This window comes from Psammomys obesus, unplaced genomic scaffold (genome assembly GCF_907164565.1).
Source record: "Psammomys obesus unplaced genomic scaffold, mPsaObe1.curated_primary_1811, whole genome shotgun sequence".
NCBI lineage: Eukaryota > Metazoa > Chordata > Mammalia > Rodentia > Muridae > Psammomys > Psammomys obesus.
Genome location: NW_026596433.1, coordinates 1,470,191 through 1,491,246, shown reverse-complemented (window position 1 = coordinate 1,491,246; position 21,056 = coordinate 1,470,191). Strand labels below are relative to the sequence as shown.

The following is a 21,056-nucleotide window of genomic DNA, read 5'->3' as shown; positions in this document are numbered from 1 at the left end:
ACAGTGTGGTGGGGGCTGACCCTGACTCTTGCTTACTTGGGACCTTTGTTTCCTAATGGGTTTCCTTGTCTAGCCTTGTGATGGTATGTGCTTGGCTTACTGTAGCTTGCTATGCTGTGTTTTGTTGATGTCCCTGGGAAGCCTGCTCTTTTCTGAGGAGGTACAGAACCTGGGCTGAGTCTGAGGGAGAGCATAGGTGGATGGGAAATTCTAAGGGGAGGAGAGGAAGAGGAAATTGCAGTAAAGATATAATATATAAGAGAATAATTTTTAAGTTAGTTTTTTTTTAATTTTAGCATTATAAAATCTAATCATTTAAATCTAATCATGTTATGGAATAAAAGATGAGAATCTTCAAAATGATAACTTTGGGCAGGGTAAATGTTCTTAGTGCATGTTCTTTTGTTGTACTTAACCTCTGAGTAAGGCTACTGTCTAAACCTTTTTTAGGAATTGCATTAAGGAGTGAACAACTGTTTAAATAACATTGAGGGTTCTCTTTGAGTCATATATGAATGGGATCAAAAGTTAGGGCCTTACAGTTTCCTTGATCTTTATTGAAAATATATGCTACATGGCAAAGGTAGAGGGCAGATATTTTCTGGAAGAAGGATCTGCTATTGTAAGACATACTTGAAAATTCATGTGACAAGCATAGAAATGGCCCTTAACTATATCAATATGGAAAGGAATCTTTTTAGAATGCAATGGTAAAAATATTTCCTGAGGGATAGATATACTATTATAAATAGGATAGAACAGAGTGGAGTGTTGACACCAAGAACCAAAAGCATATGAAGAAAATTATTCTCTCACCAGGACAAGAAATTATGAACAATGTACTATTCAGAAAAAAACACATAAAGAAGAAAATTTACCACAGAGCAAATGTCTTGAATATCTATCAATTAAAGTACAAATATAGCAATGCTTTCAATATACATTTGCTTTCGTGCAAAGTATGAAATATCAGTTTTAATTAGAAGTTTGAATGGATTGATGTTCTAGTTTAGAGGATCATCAAAAATCAGAAAAGTACTAGATTAGAATTTGATCTTCTAAATCCCTAATTTCCTATGGACAAACAATGGCGGGGAAAAGGCATACATTATTCTGTGCAGTGCAAGAGTTCCAGGCAACACTTCAATTTGCTCAGTACTCAATACTAAGGTATTAATATTAGGTGTGTGCATTTATGGCATTTTAACTGAAAATAAGTTTTTCATATAGTATATTTTCATCATGGTTTCCTATAGAAGGAATCTCTTGTGTATTGTATTGCGTGGATACAGCACCTATCAATCAAAAACTTATGGCCTATGGCTGAGGAAGATAATAGGTAGAACATCTAGTAGGCAAAGAGGATTCTGGGAGAGAGCCAGGCTTGTGAGATTCAATTGCCAAGATGTAAAGAGGATGGATACATAGTACCTGAGCTCAGGTAGCCAACCACATGCCAGGATATAGATTAGTTATTTTAAGTTATGAGCTAGTCAGAAAAGAGCCTAGCTATAAGGCCTAGGTATTTTAAAATAATAATTGAGTCTCATGAGTCATTTCTTCCATGAGTTTGGTGTGGTGAGAACGCCCGTACACACACAGACAAACCAGTTTCCCCTCTTTTATCTCCTCCCTGATACTCCTGGCCTATCCAACTTCATGCCTTGATTATGTTTAGAAAACAAAATGGAAAGAAAGAAACAAACAAACAAAAAACAAGAAAGAAACAATGCAAATGTACAAACAAGAAAAAAGAACAACAAAAATAAAAAAAACACTAGAAAGACATAAATAAGCTCATGCATACCCTTATAAACACACAATCTATGAATAAACAAAATCAGATAAAATAAATAAGGAAAAGATAATTAATATTTTAAAATGCCCAATAATAGTATTTTATGACAAAACATCTCCAAATACATTACTGAGTTTCTTGTGTGTTGGCTATGTATTCCTGGCATGGAGCCAGCCATTAAGTGTGTTTTGAATACCCAATGATACTCCTTTGGAAAAAACTAGTTTGCCATTTCAGGTGGTTACATACGGGAGATAGAGTCTGTGTTAGGGATGGGGCTCATGTCCACTTCATCACTTAGTGCTGCAGCTCCATTTGGCTTGGATCTTTACAGACCCTCTGCATGCTGTGATAGTCTCTGTTAGTTCATATGTGCATCAGTCTTGTTATTTCTGGGAGGCACTCTTTTCTTCGTGTGTTTCATCTTTACTGTTTATTGTAAGTTTTCTATTTTTTCTACATACTTCAGAGAGTTTTTTACTCTCTAACCATTGTCCAGTCTGGGTCTCTATATTATTTCTCACCTCCTGCAGGACAAAGTTTCTGTAATGTTGGATGAGCAAGACAATGATCTATAAATACAGTAGAATGTCATTAGGAGACATTAAATTGCTCTGCTCCTTTAACAGAACAATAATATTGAGTTTTCCCTTAGACCAATAGCTTATCTAGTCTCAGATTTTTGGATAACTGATCAGTGTCAGTTAGTTATAACACATCTCATGAATGGGACCTTAAATCCAATCAGATAAGTTGTTTGCTCCCACAGCTTTTGTGCCCCTATTGTACCAGCAGAGCATGCATACAGATAAGAATTGCATATCGAAGAGTTTGTAGCTGGGGTTTAATTTTCTCCTTCAGTAGCACACAGAGTACCTTCCAATACAATTAACATTATGCAGGAGTCAAGACTCTGGTTAGGGAATAGATTTTTTTTTTCTCTATGTCATATGGTACATGTAGATGTTGCTTTCAGGAATAGGGTAGTATCATCAGTTTGTGGAGAGTAAGCAAGAGCCTCAGCAATAACCCATTTTGTTTGGGGGGGGGAGGGTTCCATGGGACCTCTTTGACCAATAACTCAAATATATGTAACCCATTTCTGGTATTGTAAGTTTATCTTGGTAGTGAGAAAGGTTTAGTTGGGGATTTCTTTCCACCATTATTTTTTGATTCCATTTGGATTTCTTTCATGTATGCATATATCATAAGAAGCCTTTACTGTAGTCGTTTCTATAACACCCCACGATTGGCCTTGGCCTTGGGTGTTAGTTGTCCTTCCCTCTTCTCTACTTCTTTTGATGTAGTCCTCCAGTTTTTATATCTTAATGGTGACATTATTTCTTTTTCTTAAGACCAATTATACCAAATATATATACTTTGGGAATTGAGCATTGGGAATTTAGTGCTTAACTATAAGTTATTATAACAGGGCCGGGAGTGTGGCTTGGTGATAAAATGCAGGTTTGCTATGTTATTGGATCTGTTTTTTGTCCTAAGCTCAAAAATAAAAACAGTTCACATTTAGTTTTTTATCTAATGCCAATGCTGACATTCTTCTTCTGCTCTTGCTTTGTTACTATTCCTTATCATCTACATCTTTTCTTACTAATACATAAACCTTCAATCTCAATCTACTTTTGGTGTCCCTCAACGGAGGAATGGATGCAGAAATCGTGGGACTTTTACACAATGGAATACTACTCAATAATTAAAAACAAGGAAATCATGAAATTTGCAGTCAAATGGTGGGATCTAGAAAAAATCATCCTGAGTGAGATATCCCAGAAGCAGAAAGACACACATGGTACATACTCACTTATAAGTGGATACTAGACTATAAGATAGGATAAACATACTAAAATCTGTACACCTAAAGAAATAAAACAAGAAAGAATCCTGGGTAAGATTATCAATCCTCACTTAGAAAGATAAATGGCACAGACATTGGAAGTAGGGGAAAACATGTAATAGGCAGGAACCTACCATAGAGGGGCCCTGAAAGACTCTGGGTTGTTTCCAGGTTCTGGTTATTACAAATAAAGCTGCTACAATATGGTTGAGCAAATGTCCTTGTGTATTTGAGCATCTTTTGGATATATACCTAGGAGGTATAGCTGGATCTTGGGGAAGCACTATTCCTAGTTGTCTGAGAAAGCATAAGATTGATTTCCATAGTGGCTGTATAAGTTTACATTCCCACTAGCAATGGAGGAGAGTTCCCCTTTCTCCACATCCTCTCCAGCATGTATCATCACTTGAGTTTTTGATCTTAGCCATTCTTATCGGTGTAAGGTATGTTGTTGTTTTGATTTGAATCTCAGGGTTGTTTTGATTTGAATCTCTTTGGTGGCTAAGGATGTTGAGCATTTTTTAAGTGTTTCTTTGCCATTCTATATTCCTCTATTGAGAATTTTCTGTATAGCTCCCTACTCCATTTTTTTTTTGTTGGATTGCTTGATTTGTTGCTTTTTAACTTCTTTAGTTCTTTATATATTCTGGGTATCAGCCCTCTGTCAGATAAAAGGTTGGTGAAGACTCTTTTCCAGTCTGAGAGGTTTTTTATTTGCTTCTGAAGAGAGTGTCCTTTGCTTTAGAGAAGTTTTTTTTTAGTTTCATGGGATCCCATTTATTGATTGTTGCTCTTAGAGCCTGTGCTGTTGGTGTTCTGTTCAGGAATTTGTCTGCTGTGTCAATGAGTTCTAGGCTCTTCCCAAATTTTTCTTCTAACCAATTTAGTGTGTCTGGTTTTATGTTGAGGTCTTTGATCCACTTGGACTTTAGTTTTGTGCAGAGTGATAAATATTGATCTATTTTCATTTTTCTGCATGTAGATATCCAGTTGGATCAGCACCATTTGTTGAAGATTCTATCTTATTTTCCATTGAATGGTTTTTGCTTCTTTGTCAAAAATCAAGTATTCATAGGTGTGTGGGTTTATTTCTGGGTCTTCTATTCAGTTCTATTGATCCACCATTCTGTTTCTATGCCAACACCATGCAGTTTTTATTAGTATTGCTTTGTAGTACAGCTTGAGATCAGGGATGGAGCTGCCTCCAGAGGGTCTGTTGTTGTACAGGATTGTTTTGGAAATTCTAGGGTTTTGTTTCTCCATATGAAGTTGAGAATTTTTCTCTCAAGGTCTATAAAGAATTATATTAGTATTTTGTTGGGAATTACATTAAATATATAGATTAATTTTGGCAGAATGGCAATTTTCACTATGGTAATTCTACCATCCATGTGCATGGGAGATTTTTTCATATCTTCTTAAATTTCTTTCTTCAGAAACTTAAAGGTTTTTTTCAAACAGATCTTTCACTTGCTTGGTTAGAATCACCCCAAGGTACTTTACGTTATTAGTGGCTATTGTGAAGGGTGTTGTTTCCCTAATTTATTTCTCGGCTCTTTTGTCTTTGCTATACAGGAAGGCTTCTGATTTTTTGTACTTAATTTTGTATCCAGTCACTTGCTGAAGGTGTTTATCAGCTGAAGGAGTTCTTTGGTTGAAATTTTGTAGTTGCTCATTTATACTATCAATTCATCTCGAATAATGAAACTTTGACCTCTTCCTTCCCGAGTTCTATCCCCTTGATCTCCTTTAGTTGCCTTATTGCTCTACCTAGCATTCCAAGTACTAAATTGAAGAGATATGGAGAGAGTGGGCAGTTTTGCCTTGTCCATGATTTCAATGGGATTGATTTGAATTTCTTTTCATTGAGTTGGATGTTGGCCATAGGCTTGCTGTATATTACCTTTAGTATGTTTAGGTATGTGTCTTGTATCCCTGATCTCTTCAAGACTTTAAATATGAATGGGTGTTGGATTTTGTCAAATGCTTTTTCAGGATCTAAGGAGATGATCATGTTTATATGGTGGATTACATTGCTGAATTTCCATATGTTGAACCACCCTTGCATGTCATGGTGGATGATATCTTTGATGTGTTCTTGGATTCGGTTTGCAAATATTTTATTGAGTATTTTTGCATCAATGTTTATAAGAGAGATAGTTTTGAAGTTCTCTTTTTTTGTTGGGTCTTTGTGTGGTTTAGGTGTCAAGGTGACTGTGGCTTCATAGAATGAGTTTTTTTTAATGTTCCTTCTGTTTCTATTTTGTAGAATAGTTTGAAGAAAATTGGAGTTAGCACTTATTTGAAGGTCTTGCAGAATTCTGCACTGAAACCATCTGGCCCAGGGCTTTTTTTGGAAGGGAGACTGTTGATGACTGCTTCAATTTCCTTGTAGGATACAGGACTATTCAATATTTTTTTTTTCTGATCTTGATTTGCTTTTGGTAAATGGAATGGAATCTATCAAGAAAATTGTCCATTTCCTTTAGATTTTCATATTTTGTGGCATATGGGCTTTTGTAGTAAGACCTAATGACTGTTTGGATTTCCTCACAGTCTGTAGTTATGTCTCCTTTTCATTTCTGATTTTACCGATTTGGATAGTTTCTCTCTGCCTTTTAGTCAGTTCAGCTAAGGGTTTGTCTATCTTGTTGATCTTTTTCAAAGAACCAGCTCTTGGTTCATTGACTCTTTGAATAGTTTTATTTGATTCTAATTTATTGATTTCAGCCCTGAGTTTGACTATTTCCAGCTGACTGCTCCTCTTGGTGTAACTGCTTCTTTTTTTTTTTTTTTTTTTTTTTTTTTAGGGTTTTCAGTTGGGCCATTAATTTGCTTATATGAAATATTACAAATTTCATCTTGAAGGCACTTAGTGCTATGAATTTTCCTCTTAGCACTGTTTTTAATGTGTCCCATAAGTTTGGGAATGTTGTACCTTAATTTTCATTGAATTCTGGGAAGTCTTTACTTTCTTCCTTCATTTCTTCCTTAACCCAGCTGTCACTGAGTAACCAGTTGCTCAGTTTCCATGTGTGTGTAGGCTTCTTGTTATTTCCATAGTTATTGAGATCCAGCTTTAGTCCATGGTGGTCAGATAGAATATAGGGGATTATTTCAGTCTTCTTCTATCTGTTGAAGCTTGCTCTGTGACCAACTATTTGGTCTATTTTGAGAAAGGTCCCATGAGGTCCTGAAGAGAAAATATATTCTTTGAGTTTGGGTGAAAAGTTCTGTAAACGTCTTTTAGGTCCATTTGAATCAGGGCCTCTGTAAGTGCTTTTATTTCCTTATTTGGCTTCTGTCTAGATGATCTGTACATTGGTGAAAGTGGAGTGTTGAAGTTTCCCACTATTAAGGTGTTAGGATAGATGTGTTGATTTAAGCTCTAATAATGATTCATTTACGAATGTAGGCACTCTTGTATTTGGGGCATAAATGTTCAGAATTGTGATGTCCTCTTAGTGGATTTTTCCTTTGATGAGAATGTAGTGTCTGTCTTCATATTTTTTTGATTAATTTTGGTTGAAAGTATATTTTATTAAATATTAGGATGGCTATTCCAGTTTGTTTTCTGGGTCCATTTGCTTGAAAAACATTTTTCCAGCCCTTTACTCTGAGGTAGTGTTTATCTTTGTTCCATAGCTGTGTTTCTTGGATGCAACAGAATGTTGGATCCTATTTCTGCAACCATTCTATTAGACTGTCTTTTTATTGGAGAGTTGATTCCACTGATGTTGACAGATACTAGTGATCAATGAATGTTACTATCTTTTGATGTGTGGTTGGTGGCATTACCATGTTTCATTCCTCGTATTCTTTTGATTTTTTTGTTGTTGTATACTTATCTATGTCCAAACTTTTTTGGATGTATTTGTTTTTGTTGGGTTGAAATTTTCCTTCTACTATCTTCTATAGGGCTGGTTTGCTGTGTAGATATTGTTTAAATTTGGTTTTGTCATGGAATATTTTGATTTCTCCATCTATGTTGATTGAAAGCTTTGCTGGGTATAGTAGTGTGGGTTGGCATCTGTGGTCCCTTAAATTCTGCATGACATCTGCCCAGGCCCTTCTGGCTTTCATAGTTTCTGTTGAGAAATCTGGTTTGATTCTGATAGGTCTATCTTTATATGTTACTTGGCCTTTTTTCCTTACTGCTTTTAATATTTTTCTTTGTTCTGTAGGTTCAGTGTTTTGACTATGATGTGATGTGAGGAGTTTCTTTTCTGGTCTAATCTATTTGGTGTTCTGTAGGCCTCTTGTATATTTACGGACATCTCTTTAAGTTGGAAAAAAATTTCTTCTATGATTTTCTTGAAAATATTTTCCAGACCGTGGAGCCTGGTATCTTATTTTTCATCTATTCCTATTATTCTTAGATTTTGTCTTTTTATGGAGCCCATGATTTTTTGGATGTTTTGTGTTTGGAACTTTTCTGATTTTATTTTTTCTTTGAGAGACATATCAATTTCTGCAAGTGTATCTTTAGCTCCAGAGATTCTTTCTTCTATCTCTTGTATTCTGTTGGTGATGCTTACCTTTGTGGTTCCTGATCTTTTCTCTAAGTTATCCAGCTCCAGAGTTTTCTCTGTTTGTGTATTCTTTATTGATTCTAATTCTGTTTTCATGTCTTGCACCATTTCCTTCATCTGTTTGAATGTGGAGTCTGCTTTTCAACTATGGCTTCTATTTTTTTTTTTTTTTATTTCTTTGTTTCCTCTCTATATGCCGCTAATTGTGCCTCTACCTGTTTGGCTGCATTTTCCTGTATTTCTTTGAGAACCTTGTTTATTTCTTCTTTATTTTCCTCTATTTCTGTAGTTGTTTCTTTGAGGGCTTTCCTCTTTAGTTGCCTCAACTTGTTTGGGTATTTCTTTGAGAGAGTTGTTATTTATCTCAACTTATTTGGCTATTTATTTGAGAGAGTTGTTCATTTTCTCTTTATGTGTCTGTATTTGTGTGACCATTTCTCTGAAAGAATTGTTCATTTCCTCTTTAGGATCCTCTAATAACTGGATAAGCATAGTTTTAGAGTTATTTTCTTGTTTCTCCAATGAACTGAAGTGTCCATTGATTTTGGGTTTGGTGGTGAAGCCATAATGTCCTGTTTTTTGTTGGGTGTGTTCTTACTCTGGTCTCTAGTCATCTGCTTATCTGTAACCCTCACAGTTAGTTCCAGGAGTCTGTACTTCAGACTAAGTCCACCTTTTTCTGGTTTCTGGAATGTTTTTCAGGAAGATGAGAGAGGTTCACTGGTTTGAGAATGTGCATTGGTGTTTCTGATGTACCTAAATGAGGAAGGTGATGCTGGAGCTATTAGCAGGTGCTTTTAGTGGACCTAGTGTGCAGGCACAAATTTCCTGACTACCTCAGTGGCCTACAGGCCACTGATATGCAAATCTGTCTGGACTCTAAGAATTTTTTGCCTGGAATTCACTGGTAGACCCACAGAGCAGGTTGAGCTTCATTGTTGAGAAGACTGTCCCATGAATCCTTATGTTGCCCTCAATAGTGGTGTCGGTGGTAGGGATCTGTTGTCTGGTTGCTTGTATAGAGGGGCCTTGGATCTGGGGCTCTGAAAGCACTCACTTGAAGGCACACTCACTCTCTTGCAGAACCAGTTGGAAAACACAGAGTATCCCCTTGTTCTCTACTCTCCAGTTTGATCCTCCTGGGGCAAATGCAGATGTAGGCTAACAGTCAGCTCAGTGGTGCTGTAGCAGCAGGACTTGGTGTCCACTATCACTGTATACTGTGCTGGGGTCTGCCTGCACTGGAACCAGGGCAGTGCGCTCTGTGGTGGACTCTACAGGCTGCCTCTGAATCCTTCACCTCTGCCAGGGAATGATTATGGGGGCCAGTCCCAGGGGAGTGCCGGGAAAGGTTGAGTGTTCTATATCCCAGACCCCGAGCAGAGGTTTCTTTGCTAGGAGTCGCCAACACTGGGGCCCGGCTTCTGTGGTCTGTGGTAGAGTCCACTGGCAGCCTTCTCTGCCTCTTCCAAAGAGGGAATAGGGAGGTGGATACTAGGAAGTGCCTCAGGATCGAGCTCCAGGAAAGGACCACAGAGGAGTCCGCTGGTGACCTGATTCTAAATGAACTCAGTTAATGGTTAGTCCCCTTTCTCTCTGGAAGCCTAGATATCTCTGTTCTGGGTTCAGCAGCCCCTTCACTCACCAATTTCAGAGTCTCAGATCCTTTGCCCCTTAGATATGTTGCACACTGGTTGCCGCCACCTTGGATACCCCAGCTTTATTCTTTTTCTAGGCAACTAGAATCTATGTAAGATAACCGAAGTTAGTAACTGTCACTTTCCATCAACATAAATCATAGTATGTCTTATTTTTATCTTTACTATTCTGAAGAACAGTGTTAATCTTTACATTTGTGCTTTACTCGTGAATAGGAATTTCTGGAAAGTATATGTGTCCACACAGACTTTAAATTTACAGTGATGTTGGGAGGTTGAAATGCTTCAGTTCCAAAGACTTACTCAGCCTCATGTATAGCCATTCCATGACCACCTTTGTATCAGAAATAACATCTGTTGGGAAAAGGGGCTTTCTTTGGCATGAACTCAGTGTCAGGTCCTTTGATCACCTCTCCTTGAGGTGGGAGCAGCCTTACCAAGCCACAGAGGAAGACAAATGCAGCCAGTGGTGATGAAACCTGATAGACTAGGGTCAGATGGTTGTAGGACCTCCCTTACCAGTGGACTAGGGGAAGGGCATAGGAGGAGAAGAGGGAGGGATTGCAGGATTGAGAGAGGATGAGGGAGGTGGCTACAGCTTGGATATAAACAGAAAAAAATTATAATAAAGAAGAAAAGTTTAAAAAAATCTAATGACTTTTGCTAACCACTAGCTTTCACCAACTCAAAAGCTATAAATGTCATTAGAGAGCATCTTAGACCTATCAAAAAAAAAATGATCTGCTTCCTGATTTAATTACATCTCTGATGTAAACAACACAGTGTTTTTTTTTTTAACTTATCCTTTTTCTGAATTTACTTGTTCCATAAAGCTATAAAATTTTGTAAAATTCCTTCCATTTATTACATGGTACTTGGCATAGTGTTTTTCTCTGCTCTCAGGCCATGGTTACTAAAATGACTGCAGAATAAAGTTAGAGCTGTGGTTCTGCATCAGTGTTTGTATGCACTTTCCAAACAAACCACCTCATGATCTTTAGCTTCTGAGTAGACTATGTAAAACAGAATCCAGCTGAGGTTATACATTTATAAGCAGACACAACTCTTTGCAGAATAAAAATATCAGGAAGGCTCAAAGATAATAAATGCAATAAATGACATGATCTGCATAATAGGAGGAGGACAAGAGAAGGTGACAGGTGTGAAGATGATCAAAATACATTATTTACATGCATACAATTTTCAAAATTGAAGAAACCCACAACAAAATTATATAGAAATTTTATAATATATTTATGTATGATAATTAGTATCTCCATACACAGAATCATTTAAATTGTCTGTCTCTTCATTTTCCACTCTTTTCTGTAGCTTTAGATCCAGCTAAGGACCCATGCCTAAAGATGAAATGCAGTCGTCACAAAGTCTGCATTACTCAAGATGCGCAGACTGCCCTCTGCATCAGTCACCGGAGACTCACACACAGGTAAACAATTCTGAATTTAAATCCTACTAATAGAATTACCTGACATGGTATAACAGTTATGAATATCTGTTGATACTTGTAAAAGCTATTTGTTTAAATGACTCCAGAAGTTTGAGTAGTTATAGTCATTATAGACATAAACATTGTTGTCAATCAGAATTCCTAGGAATTACATAGTTCTAAGTTTATATTGTACAAAGCTGATTTGTAAGGATTAGGTTAAAATATTTTATCTGAAGTCATTTTTTCAAATAAAAAATAATTGCAATTAGCATAGCTTTGTAAGTGAGTTGCAGTGAAACCTCTAATTTAGACTATTCTGTGAGAAGAAAGACATTTTATTGGAGCAGGTGACAGAGTGACAAACTGCCAGGCCGACCTCACACAATAGAGAACAGTACCTGGTGAGAAAAGCTTTGCTAGTTTTATTGGTAAGGTGGGAAGGGACATGACAACAGCCAGGGAGTTACAACAGGGCCTTTGAAATGTTGTAGAATGTTTGGGTTAACTGGGAACCTGGAGTCCTTTGCCTATGGTAGTTGACCTTTGGTAGTAAATATGGTAAGTAATGGCTTCCCACACAAACAAAAGCAGTCTCAAGAGATGCCTGTAAAATGCAGAGTTTGCATTTCTGTTTACACAATAGCAATCCTGTGTTTAGCCTAGACTGTCCTTTAGGTCATTGTCATCAGCACTGCCATGTTTGGACTTCCACTACTTGTTCTTGCTTATCGCTATACATACATCTCAGACTATCACTAAGTTAAGCCTAAAGAGAAAAATTAGTTTCAGAATGTTTATTGAAAAAGCTTAAAAATCATAATATGGAGATTTTGTAGAGTATTAAAACATTTTATTTAAGAATCATTTCTACTGATAGTGTCCTTGCAGCAATACCCTCAAGCAGACAAATATTTATTGACAAAGAATGGGTTATAAACATCCACTGATTACATTCCATTATTCCTGTAGAGTTGACTCTACTTTGAGAAGAGTCATTCTCTTACAAATAGTCTCTGCATCATGATGCCAAGACTTAGGGATTGGAAATCAACATAACCTGAAGGAAAAGAGCCAAAGAAAAGAAGGAGTGTATTACCCTTATTACATTCAGGGATTTTTTTTTCCCTTTTTGGGTTGTTTGTTTGTTCTTTTTTGTAAAAATGGATTCATGTATGTATTGTCTTTAAAATCAGATTAACAAAGGAACATTGCTAATCACATATTTTGGATAATAATTGAATACTTGGCTTTAGTAAGATTAGGATACAAATATATTAAAGACATAGGCTTCTCACACTAGCTGTATGAAAGGTGAAGCAGACACATCATAAACTGTATACATGAGTAGGGTAGTAAGTGGAATTCAGGACCAGCCTCGACAACTTACTAAGACCCTATCCAAGTTAAAACATAAAAGAAAGTCTAGATTCAGAGCTTACTGGTAGGGTATGTAACTAGGTGGCATGAAAAATAATAGCAGCAAAAGAGAAAACTATGAGATGGGAAAAAAAGAATATTAAGGAATAAAAATCTTTATATATCCATCAAAAAGCAAATATTTATGTTTAAGTAACAGTCATCATTAATATAAATGTATGATATCTTTTATGCAGTGCATGGATTTAAAAAATTATTCTATGATAGCAATTTTATGAGGCTAGATTTTTAGAACTAAAGCAGATAGAAAAAAATCTGAGAATATTATGGTCTGTCTGGAGACATAAGCATGTCATGTTGGTTGAGAGACTATAGAGGTTAAAGAGATAGTTTTTTAAAAAAATTTAACACATGTATATGACACAAGTGCTCTAGGAAAATTCACAAAAATTACAGAACAGATTGCCAGTCATGTATTGTTACCAGTCATATATTGTCTATCAATTATGACTACTGTCTTTTATTAATAAAGCAATGGCAATCCTGTAGGCTACACATCTTTTTATTGACTGACCTATTCTACTAGGATCCTAAAGACTCTTGAATTTTCAAAATTCAAAATACTTGTGTTTGATATGTGAAATGGGAAGTATACTAAAGTGTTTGACTTGAGGGATCAGTAAGCAAATGGTGTCAAAATTGTTTCAAATGAGATTCAGAACCTCTGTTGCAGAGATTTGATCAAACCATTTCTTTAAAAGCAAAAATGGGCCTAATGGAACTTCTCAGTATTTAAAAGTATTTTCTGATTTTCGAGGGGACCCAGGTTATATTCTCAGTACTAATATGGGGTAACTTACACCTGTAACTACATTTCCAATGATTTGATAACAATGTCAGGCCAATGTAGGCACTGAATTCTTATGGCATGCATATAAATAAGTAGGCTCACAGTTATAACATGCTATTAATCAACTAAAATAAGAGCAGTAAATGTTCTATTTATTAATGTATCTAATTAATCAATTTAAATAAAAGTAAAAAAGGGCAAGTTCTACACAACAGAATAAGTTTCAAGATAAATATTTCAAATTTCTACAAGGGTTCATTTACTCTTTCTTCCTGACTTCATGAACCTCAGTAAAACTCCAATCTCTATTTTCAGATATCAAAATCCAAGCTGATCCATAACCATGCTACCCCACAATAATGACCTAACAGCAGCCCCAGGGATGTGACTCAACAAATAAAGGCACTCATCACTAAGCCCAGTGACCCAGAGTTGGACTCTGAGAACCGACATTATGGAAAGAAATAACTGAACCTTTCAAGTCATTCTCTTTCACTAAGGTCCCATGGCAAGCATATGCTTCCCCACCCCAAATCAATCAATCAACCATTCAATTAATCAAACTAACATTAATTAATTAATTAAAATTGAAAATAATTGAAACAGACTACAGACAAGAAATGTGCTACCCAATCGCTCATGGTGAGGTCCCCCCTATCAGTGGACTTGGCAAGGGGCACGATGGAGATGAGGGAGGGAGGGAGGGACTGGGAGGGAATGAGGGATCGGGACACGGCTGGGATACAGAGTTAATAAAATGTAACTGATAAGAAAAAAATAAAATAAAAAAAGAATGGTCAGAAACAAACAAACAAAAACCCTAAATAATCCTCCATGCAAGGTATAAAGCCACCTCGAGCATAGAGTTAACAGCAGTAATTTCTTTAGTGAACAGTCAAGTGGGAAAGATCTCTAGTCCTAAGTCATCAAGTTTCAATGTTTTATGTAAACTGTGTTTATTCATTTTATGTTACTGACAGCAATTACTTAAAATGGTGCACTGAATATAATCCACGTCCAATAAATAAATAAATTGATATTAAGATTAATATTTTACATGCTTTGCTTGCTTTGAGAAATCAGCACAAATTTTAATGCTTACACAACCCTGTAGGAAGTAGAACTTTGGCATGCAGCCTGATCAACAACAAGAGCTAGTATAAGAGATAAGAACTCTTATATTTGGAGGTACATAAATATCTTGGGGTAGAACAGTGAAGTCAAAGAAATAGAAATTAGGTAGAGTTTTTTAATTAATTGGTATAGTTTTATTGTAACACTAAAACTAAAAGGATTCTCCTGTCTGCAGCCTCACGTGTTAGGAGAGTGTTGCTGCTCAAGGATGCTTTCCAAGTTTCCTTCTATAATGTGACATTGCAACCTCTTCCCCTTTTCCATGACACCGTGAACTTTTTCTTTTATAATGTTCATTGAATTCACAATAAATTATCTCATTGAAGCTTTTATTAATTTACTGGATATTTTATGAAGTTGAAGCCTTTGCCTCTCCAATATTATAGGCCCAAATCATAGGTACCGATTGGTTTATATTTTCTTTGAATAGAGTGAAATGGCTGATAATTATAGTTTATTCAGTGTTGTAGTTTCATCAATGGTAAGAGTTGTTCTAGGCAATTGTTTCTATGTGCTTCATGCACATACCCTAAAAACAAGTTCAGGTTGTGCACAAGAAGCAATCAACACATATATTTAAAAAATACTTTGAAAAGAATATCCCGTTACTAAACAAAAAAAAGGGTATGTAAACATGTAAGTTGTAAGGGGTCTTTGCTGTTATTTTTAAGTTTGTAAATTCATGGATTGGATTTGTAATTAATTAAAATAATAAATTTGTTCTTTCTTGTTGATATAAAAAGAAAACATAATTGTTATAAAATCCTCTAAACTCAAAGAGATCATATACTTGCATAGCTTACTAAATTTTTAATATTGGCTTCAACCTCATCCTCCAGAACAGAATATGATGTAAAATATCTGAATATGCCAGAATCCAAGTAATATTTCCAGTGTAATGTGATGAGCTTCTGTGATGAACTGTCCTCAAAACACAATAACTCCGGTGTTTTCTTGCAAATATTTTTTAGCAACTAAAGCACATAGTTTTATGTTAATTAAGGAAAACACTAATTATAACAACTTTGCAAATATTGCGATTTAATGCAATCTTTGATGGTTTATTATACTTTGTTTTCCATTGTGTTATCTATTTTTTATCTTGTGATCTTAGTGTCACAGCTTGCCAAACATGAGTGCCAAGGGCTCTTTGTTTTCATGTATTAAAAAAGCTGGTGTTTCTTTCTCCTGAGATGCCTGTGTAATAACACATAACTAACACTGTTGCTAGATCAATGCTTTGGGCACCAATCAATATTGCCAATATTAAATGAAAGAGGGTAATCAAACCAAGTTAGAAAAAAGATGCAGTCATTGCAGGACAGAATTAGTCATGTTAATTTCTACTTCACTTGCTACAAAAGATAAAAAATGAATCAATACATAAATGTTTTTGGCTTCTTAGGAAGTCATTTCACAGAAAATTACAAAACCTACTTTAAAATGTTGGTTATCAAAACGAGAAATAAAAAGAAAGCAATCATTAAAACTCTATGATGATAATGATTGATTTGAAGATTTACATTTTATAATGACCATATGTATGTGGAACCCAGTTATCTTCAGAATGTCTAATTGCATGATGGCAGCTCTTTATTCCCCCATTGATACACCATGAGGATATTTTAGATAGGAAAAGTCAGTCACAGGGTCTAAGTTATTGTAGAGTTATATTTCCTGAAATGAACTAAAAGTAATTATAACAGTTTTAAAATATTTCAGTTGATATTTAAATAAAATGTAGCTTTTTACTTATTTTATTTCACCTAATTAAAACATGTCTATTTTTGTCTTTCCTCTAATTGTTTTATTTTCAATATGTTTCGAAATTAAGTTTCATTATAAATTTTCTCCAAACAAAATTTATTTTTATTATCTCTCTCCTTTGTTTCTTAGTTCCCTTCCTCCACCTCATGTCCTACTACTCCCTGAGACTCCTTTCTATTTTTTTTTATTATATGTGGCCATCTTTCAATTTCCCCTTTCCTCCATAACTTTTTCTTTGCTCCAATAGCTTCTTACCTAGTTTCAAAATCTATACCTGTACTCTCCAACCCTTTGTTTACTTCATACAAGTATTAAATGTTTGCCTCTGCATGAGAGAGGATGAGCTGCTTTTCTAGCTGAGGGTGAGTTGCTTTACTTAATAAAATACTTTTCAGAGTCACTTGGATTCCCAATTTTCATGTATTTGACAGCTAAGTAAAATTCCACATAATGTAAGGGCCTTGCATTTTCATGACCTGTTTTTCTGTTGATGAACACCATGCTTGGATCCATTTACTTGTTATAGGGAATAGTGTAGCAGTTCCTGTAGATACTTAAGTGTCTCTGTGCTAGGTTTGCTATAGCTGAAGGAGATGGTAGTTCTGCTCTGAATTTTTAATTTTTAAAATGTATATGTTTTTAGTAATTACAATTTACTTACTTTGTATTCCAGCTGTAGCTCCCCTAATCCCACCCTCCAAATCACACCCTCCCTCCTATTCTCACCCTCCCTCCCTCTTCTCCTCCCAAACACCTCCACAAGTCCACCACGGTTATGAGAGGTCCTCCTCCTCTTCCATCTGACCCTAGCTTATCAGGTCTCATCAGAGCTGGTGTCATTGTCTTCCTCTGTGGCTTGGTAAGGCTGCTCCCCACTCAGGGGGAGGCAATCAAAAAGCCAGCTACTGAGTTAATGTCAGAGACAGCTCCTGTTCCCATTACTAGGGTACCCCCTTGAAGACTGAGCTTCCATGCACTACATATGTGCAGGGGTTCTAGGTTATCTTTGTACATGATCCTTGGTTGGAGTATCAGTCTCAGAAAAGAACACTGGGCCCAAATTTTTTAGTTCTGTTGCTCTCTTGTGTAGCACCTGTGCACTCTAGGTCTTTCTATCTCCCTCTTCTTTCATAAGATTCCCTGAACTCTGCTCAAAGTTTGGCTATAAGTCTCAGGATCTGCTTTGATATCCTGGTGGGTAGAGTTTTTCAGAGGCCCTCTGTGGTAGGCTCTTACTCTGTTCCCTGTTTTTTCCTTCTTCCAATGTCCATGCTTTTGCCTTTTTGTGTGAGGATTGATCCCCTAACCAGGCTCCCTCTTCTTGCTCAGCTTCTTTAGGTGTACAGATTTTAATATGTTTATCCTATATTATATGTCTAATAGCCACTTATAAGTGAGGATATTCCATGTGTGTCTTTCTGCTTCTGGGATACCTCACTTAGGATGATCTTTTTTAGATCTCACCACTTTCCTGCAAATTCCATGATTTCATTTTTTTTAAATAGCTGAGTGGTATTCCACTGTGTAATTGTACCACGATTTCTGCATCCATTCCTCAAATGAGGGACATCTGGGTTGTTTCCAGAGCCTGGATATTATGAATAAATCTGCTATGACCATGGTTTAGCAAATGCCTTTCTTGTGCCCTTGAGCATATTTTGGATATATACCTAGGAGTGGTATAGCTGGATCTTGAGAAAGCATTATTCCTAATTGTCTGAGAAAGCACCAGATTGATATTCAAAGTGGTTGCACATTCCCACCAGCAATGGAGGAGGGTTCCCCTTTCTCCACAACCTCTCCATCATGTATCGTCACTTGAGTTTTTGATCTTAGCCATTCTGATGGGGGTAAGGTAAAATCTCAGCGTTGTTTTGATTTGCATCTTCCAGATTACTAAGCACATTGAGCATCTCTTTAAGTGTTTCTCTGCCATTTGATATTCCACTATTTAGAATTCTCTGTTTAGCTCTGTACCCCATTTTTAATTGTATTACTTGATTTGTTGGTGTTTAACTTTTGAGTTCTTTATATATGCTGGATATCAGCCCTCTGTCGGATATAGGTTTGGTAAAGGTCCTTTCCCAGTTAGTAGGCTGTTGTTTTGTCATTTTGTCCTTTGCTCAACGGATTATACTCCCATAGCAATGGTGAAGGGATCTTCTTTCTTCATTGCTTCTGAACTTATTTGCTAGTGTTGTTTTACTTATCACTGCCACTATCATTTAATAAGATGAAATCTCAGTGTTTTAAATTTTGATTTTTACCAGTTTCTTCCTTTTGATTTATTTATTTATTTACATGTATTTATTTGTTTGTTTATTTATTTATTCTCTTTACATCCTAATTGTAGCCTCTTTCCTCCTCTCTTCCAAGTCCTCCCTCCCTCCCTCTTCTTCCTATCCCCACTTCCTTAACCCTCAGGAAAGGGGACCTCCCCACCAACCCAGCCCAACATATCAAGTCACATAAAGAATGGGTGCATTTTTCTTCTTCATGGCCTGTCATGGAAGTTTTGTCTGGGGGAAGTGATCGAAATGCATGTAACAGAGTCTTTTTCAGAGATAGTGTTCACTTCCCTTACTAGGTGATCCACATATACATAAGTAACCCCCATTTAACCAGTTTCTAAAGGTCCTGAAAACAAACAAACAATGTTTTTAGGTGCTTGGTGACAATTTTTGTATTTAATGTTTATTAATTACACTTTATTCACTTTGTATCCCCCCATAAACCCCTCTTTTCTCCCCTCCCAATTCCAATTTCCCTCCCCCTTCTCCACTCATGCTGCTCCCCAAATCCACTGATAGTGGAGGTCTTCCTCTCTTTCCTTCTGATTCTAGTCTATCAGATCTCATCAGGAATAGCTACATTGTCTACCTCTGTAGCCTGGTAAGACTGCTCCCCCATCAGGGTGAGGTGATCAAAGAGCAGGCAAATCGTTCATGTCAGAGGCAGTTCCTGTTCTCATTACTATGGAACCCACTTGAACACTGAACTGCCATGAGCTACATCTGTGCAGGGGTTCTAGGTTATCTCCATGCATGGTACTTGGTTGGAGTATGAGTCTCCAGAAAGATCCCTGTGCTCAGATTTTTTGGTTCTGTTGCTCTCCTTATAGAGTTCCTATCCTCTCCAGATCTTACTGTTTCCCGCTTCTTTCCTAAGATTCCATGCACTCTGCCTAGCAGTTGACCATATGCCTCAGCATCTACTTTGATAGTCTGCAGGGCAGAGCCTTTCAGAGGCCCTCTGTGGCAGGCTCCTAACTTGTTCCCTGTTTTCTCCTTCTTCTGATGCCCATTCTCTTTGATTTCAGGTTGATGACTGAGCATTTTAGCCAGAGTTCTCCCTCTTGATTAATTTCTTTAGGTGTAGAGATTTTAGTAGGTTTATCCTATATTATATGTCTATATGAGTGAGTATATACCGTGTGTGTCTTTCTGCTTCTGGGATAGCTCATTTGGGATGATCTTTTCCAGTTCCCACCATTTACCTGCAAATTTCATGATTTCTTGTTTTTTATTGCTGAGTAATATTCCCTTGTGTAGATGTACCACAATTTCTGTATCCATTCTTCAGTTGAGGGACATCTGGGCTGTTTCCAGCTTTTGGATATTACAAATAAAGCTGCTACAAAAATACTCAACAAAATACTTGAAAACCAAATACAAGAACTCATCAAAGATAACATCCACTATGACCAAGTAGGCTTTAACCCAGGTATGCAGGGGTGGTTCAATATACGGAAATCCATCAATGTGATCCACCATATTAACAAACTGAAAGGAAAAAAAAAAAACATGATAATCTCCTTATATGCTGAAAAAGCATTTGACAAAATCCAACATCCATTCATGTTTAAAGTATTGGAGAGATCAGGGATACAAGGCACATATCTAAACATAGTAAAGGCAGTATACAGCAAGCCTATAGCCAACATCAAACTAAAAGGAGAGAAACTTAAAGCAATCCCACTGAAATCAGGAACAAGGCAAGGCTGCCCACTCTCTCCATATCTCTTCAATACAGTTCTTGAAGTCCTAGCTAGAGCAATAAGACAATTTTTAATGATGATAAATATATGCAGCTAATAAAATTAATTGAACAAAGTGAAGCCATGAAACCATATGAGGACAGAGATTATGCAAAACAAAAACTCAAACAAGATTGAGCCATGATACAAGAAAAAACAAAACTTAGCAGTCATGGCTGATACCATGATTTGAATTATGTGTTCTCCTTCTGCAGTAGTATTCCTTTTTATTACATTTCCTTTTTAAAATTGTATCTTTATATATTTTTATTACATGAAGGTTTTGCCTGTATTCATGTCTGTTTGCCACATTTGTAACTGGTCACTGTGGAGATCAGAAGTAGGCATCACATCCCCTGTAACAGGAGTTACAGTCAGCTATGAGCCGTTGTATGGGTGCTGGAAATCCTACCCTAGTACATATATATATATATATATATATATATATATATATATATATATATATGGATCTCTAAGGTCAACTTCAGATTTATTATGTAACTAACTATTGGGATATGAACTCATCATATGATGTATGATTGGAAGATATTACAGAGTTAAGGCAGAACACAGAAAAGGCACTTGGTACAACACATTTATAC

At 36.4% G+C, this 21,056-nt stretch overlaps 1 protein-coding gene across 1 annotated transcript in view; it reads left to right on the top strand.

The window, feature by feature from the left end:
• Positions 1–21,056, top strand: part of Spock3 (SPARC (osteonectin), cwcv and kazal like domains proteoglycan 3) — a gene marked incomplete in the record, with an annotated part of 448,767 nt that overhangs the window by 189,476 nt on the left and 238,235 nt on the right. Inside the window, 1 exon segment of the mRNA XM_055597901.1 lies at positions 11,173–11,287. Coding sequence (XP_055453876.1) covers positions 11,173–11,287 — 115 coding nt within the window.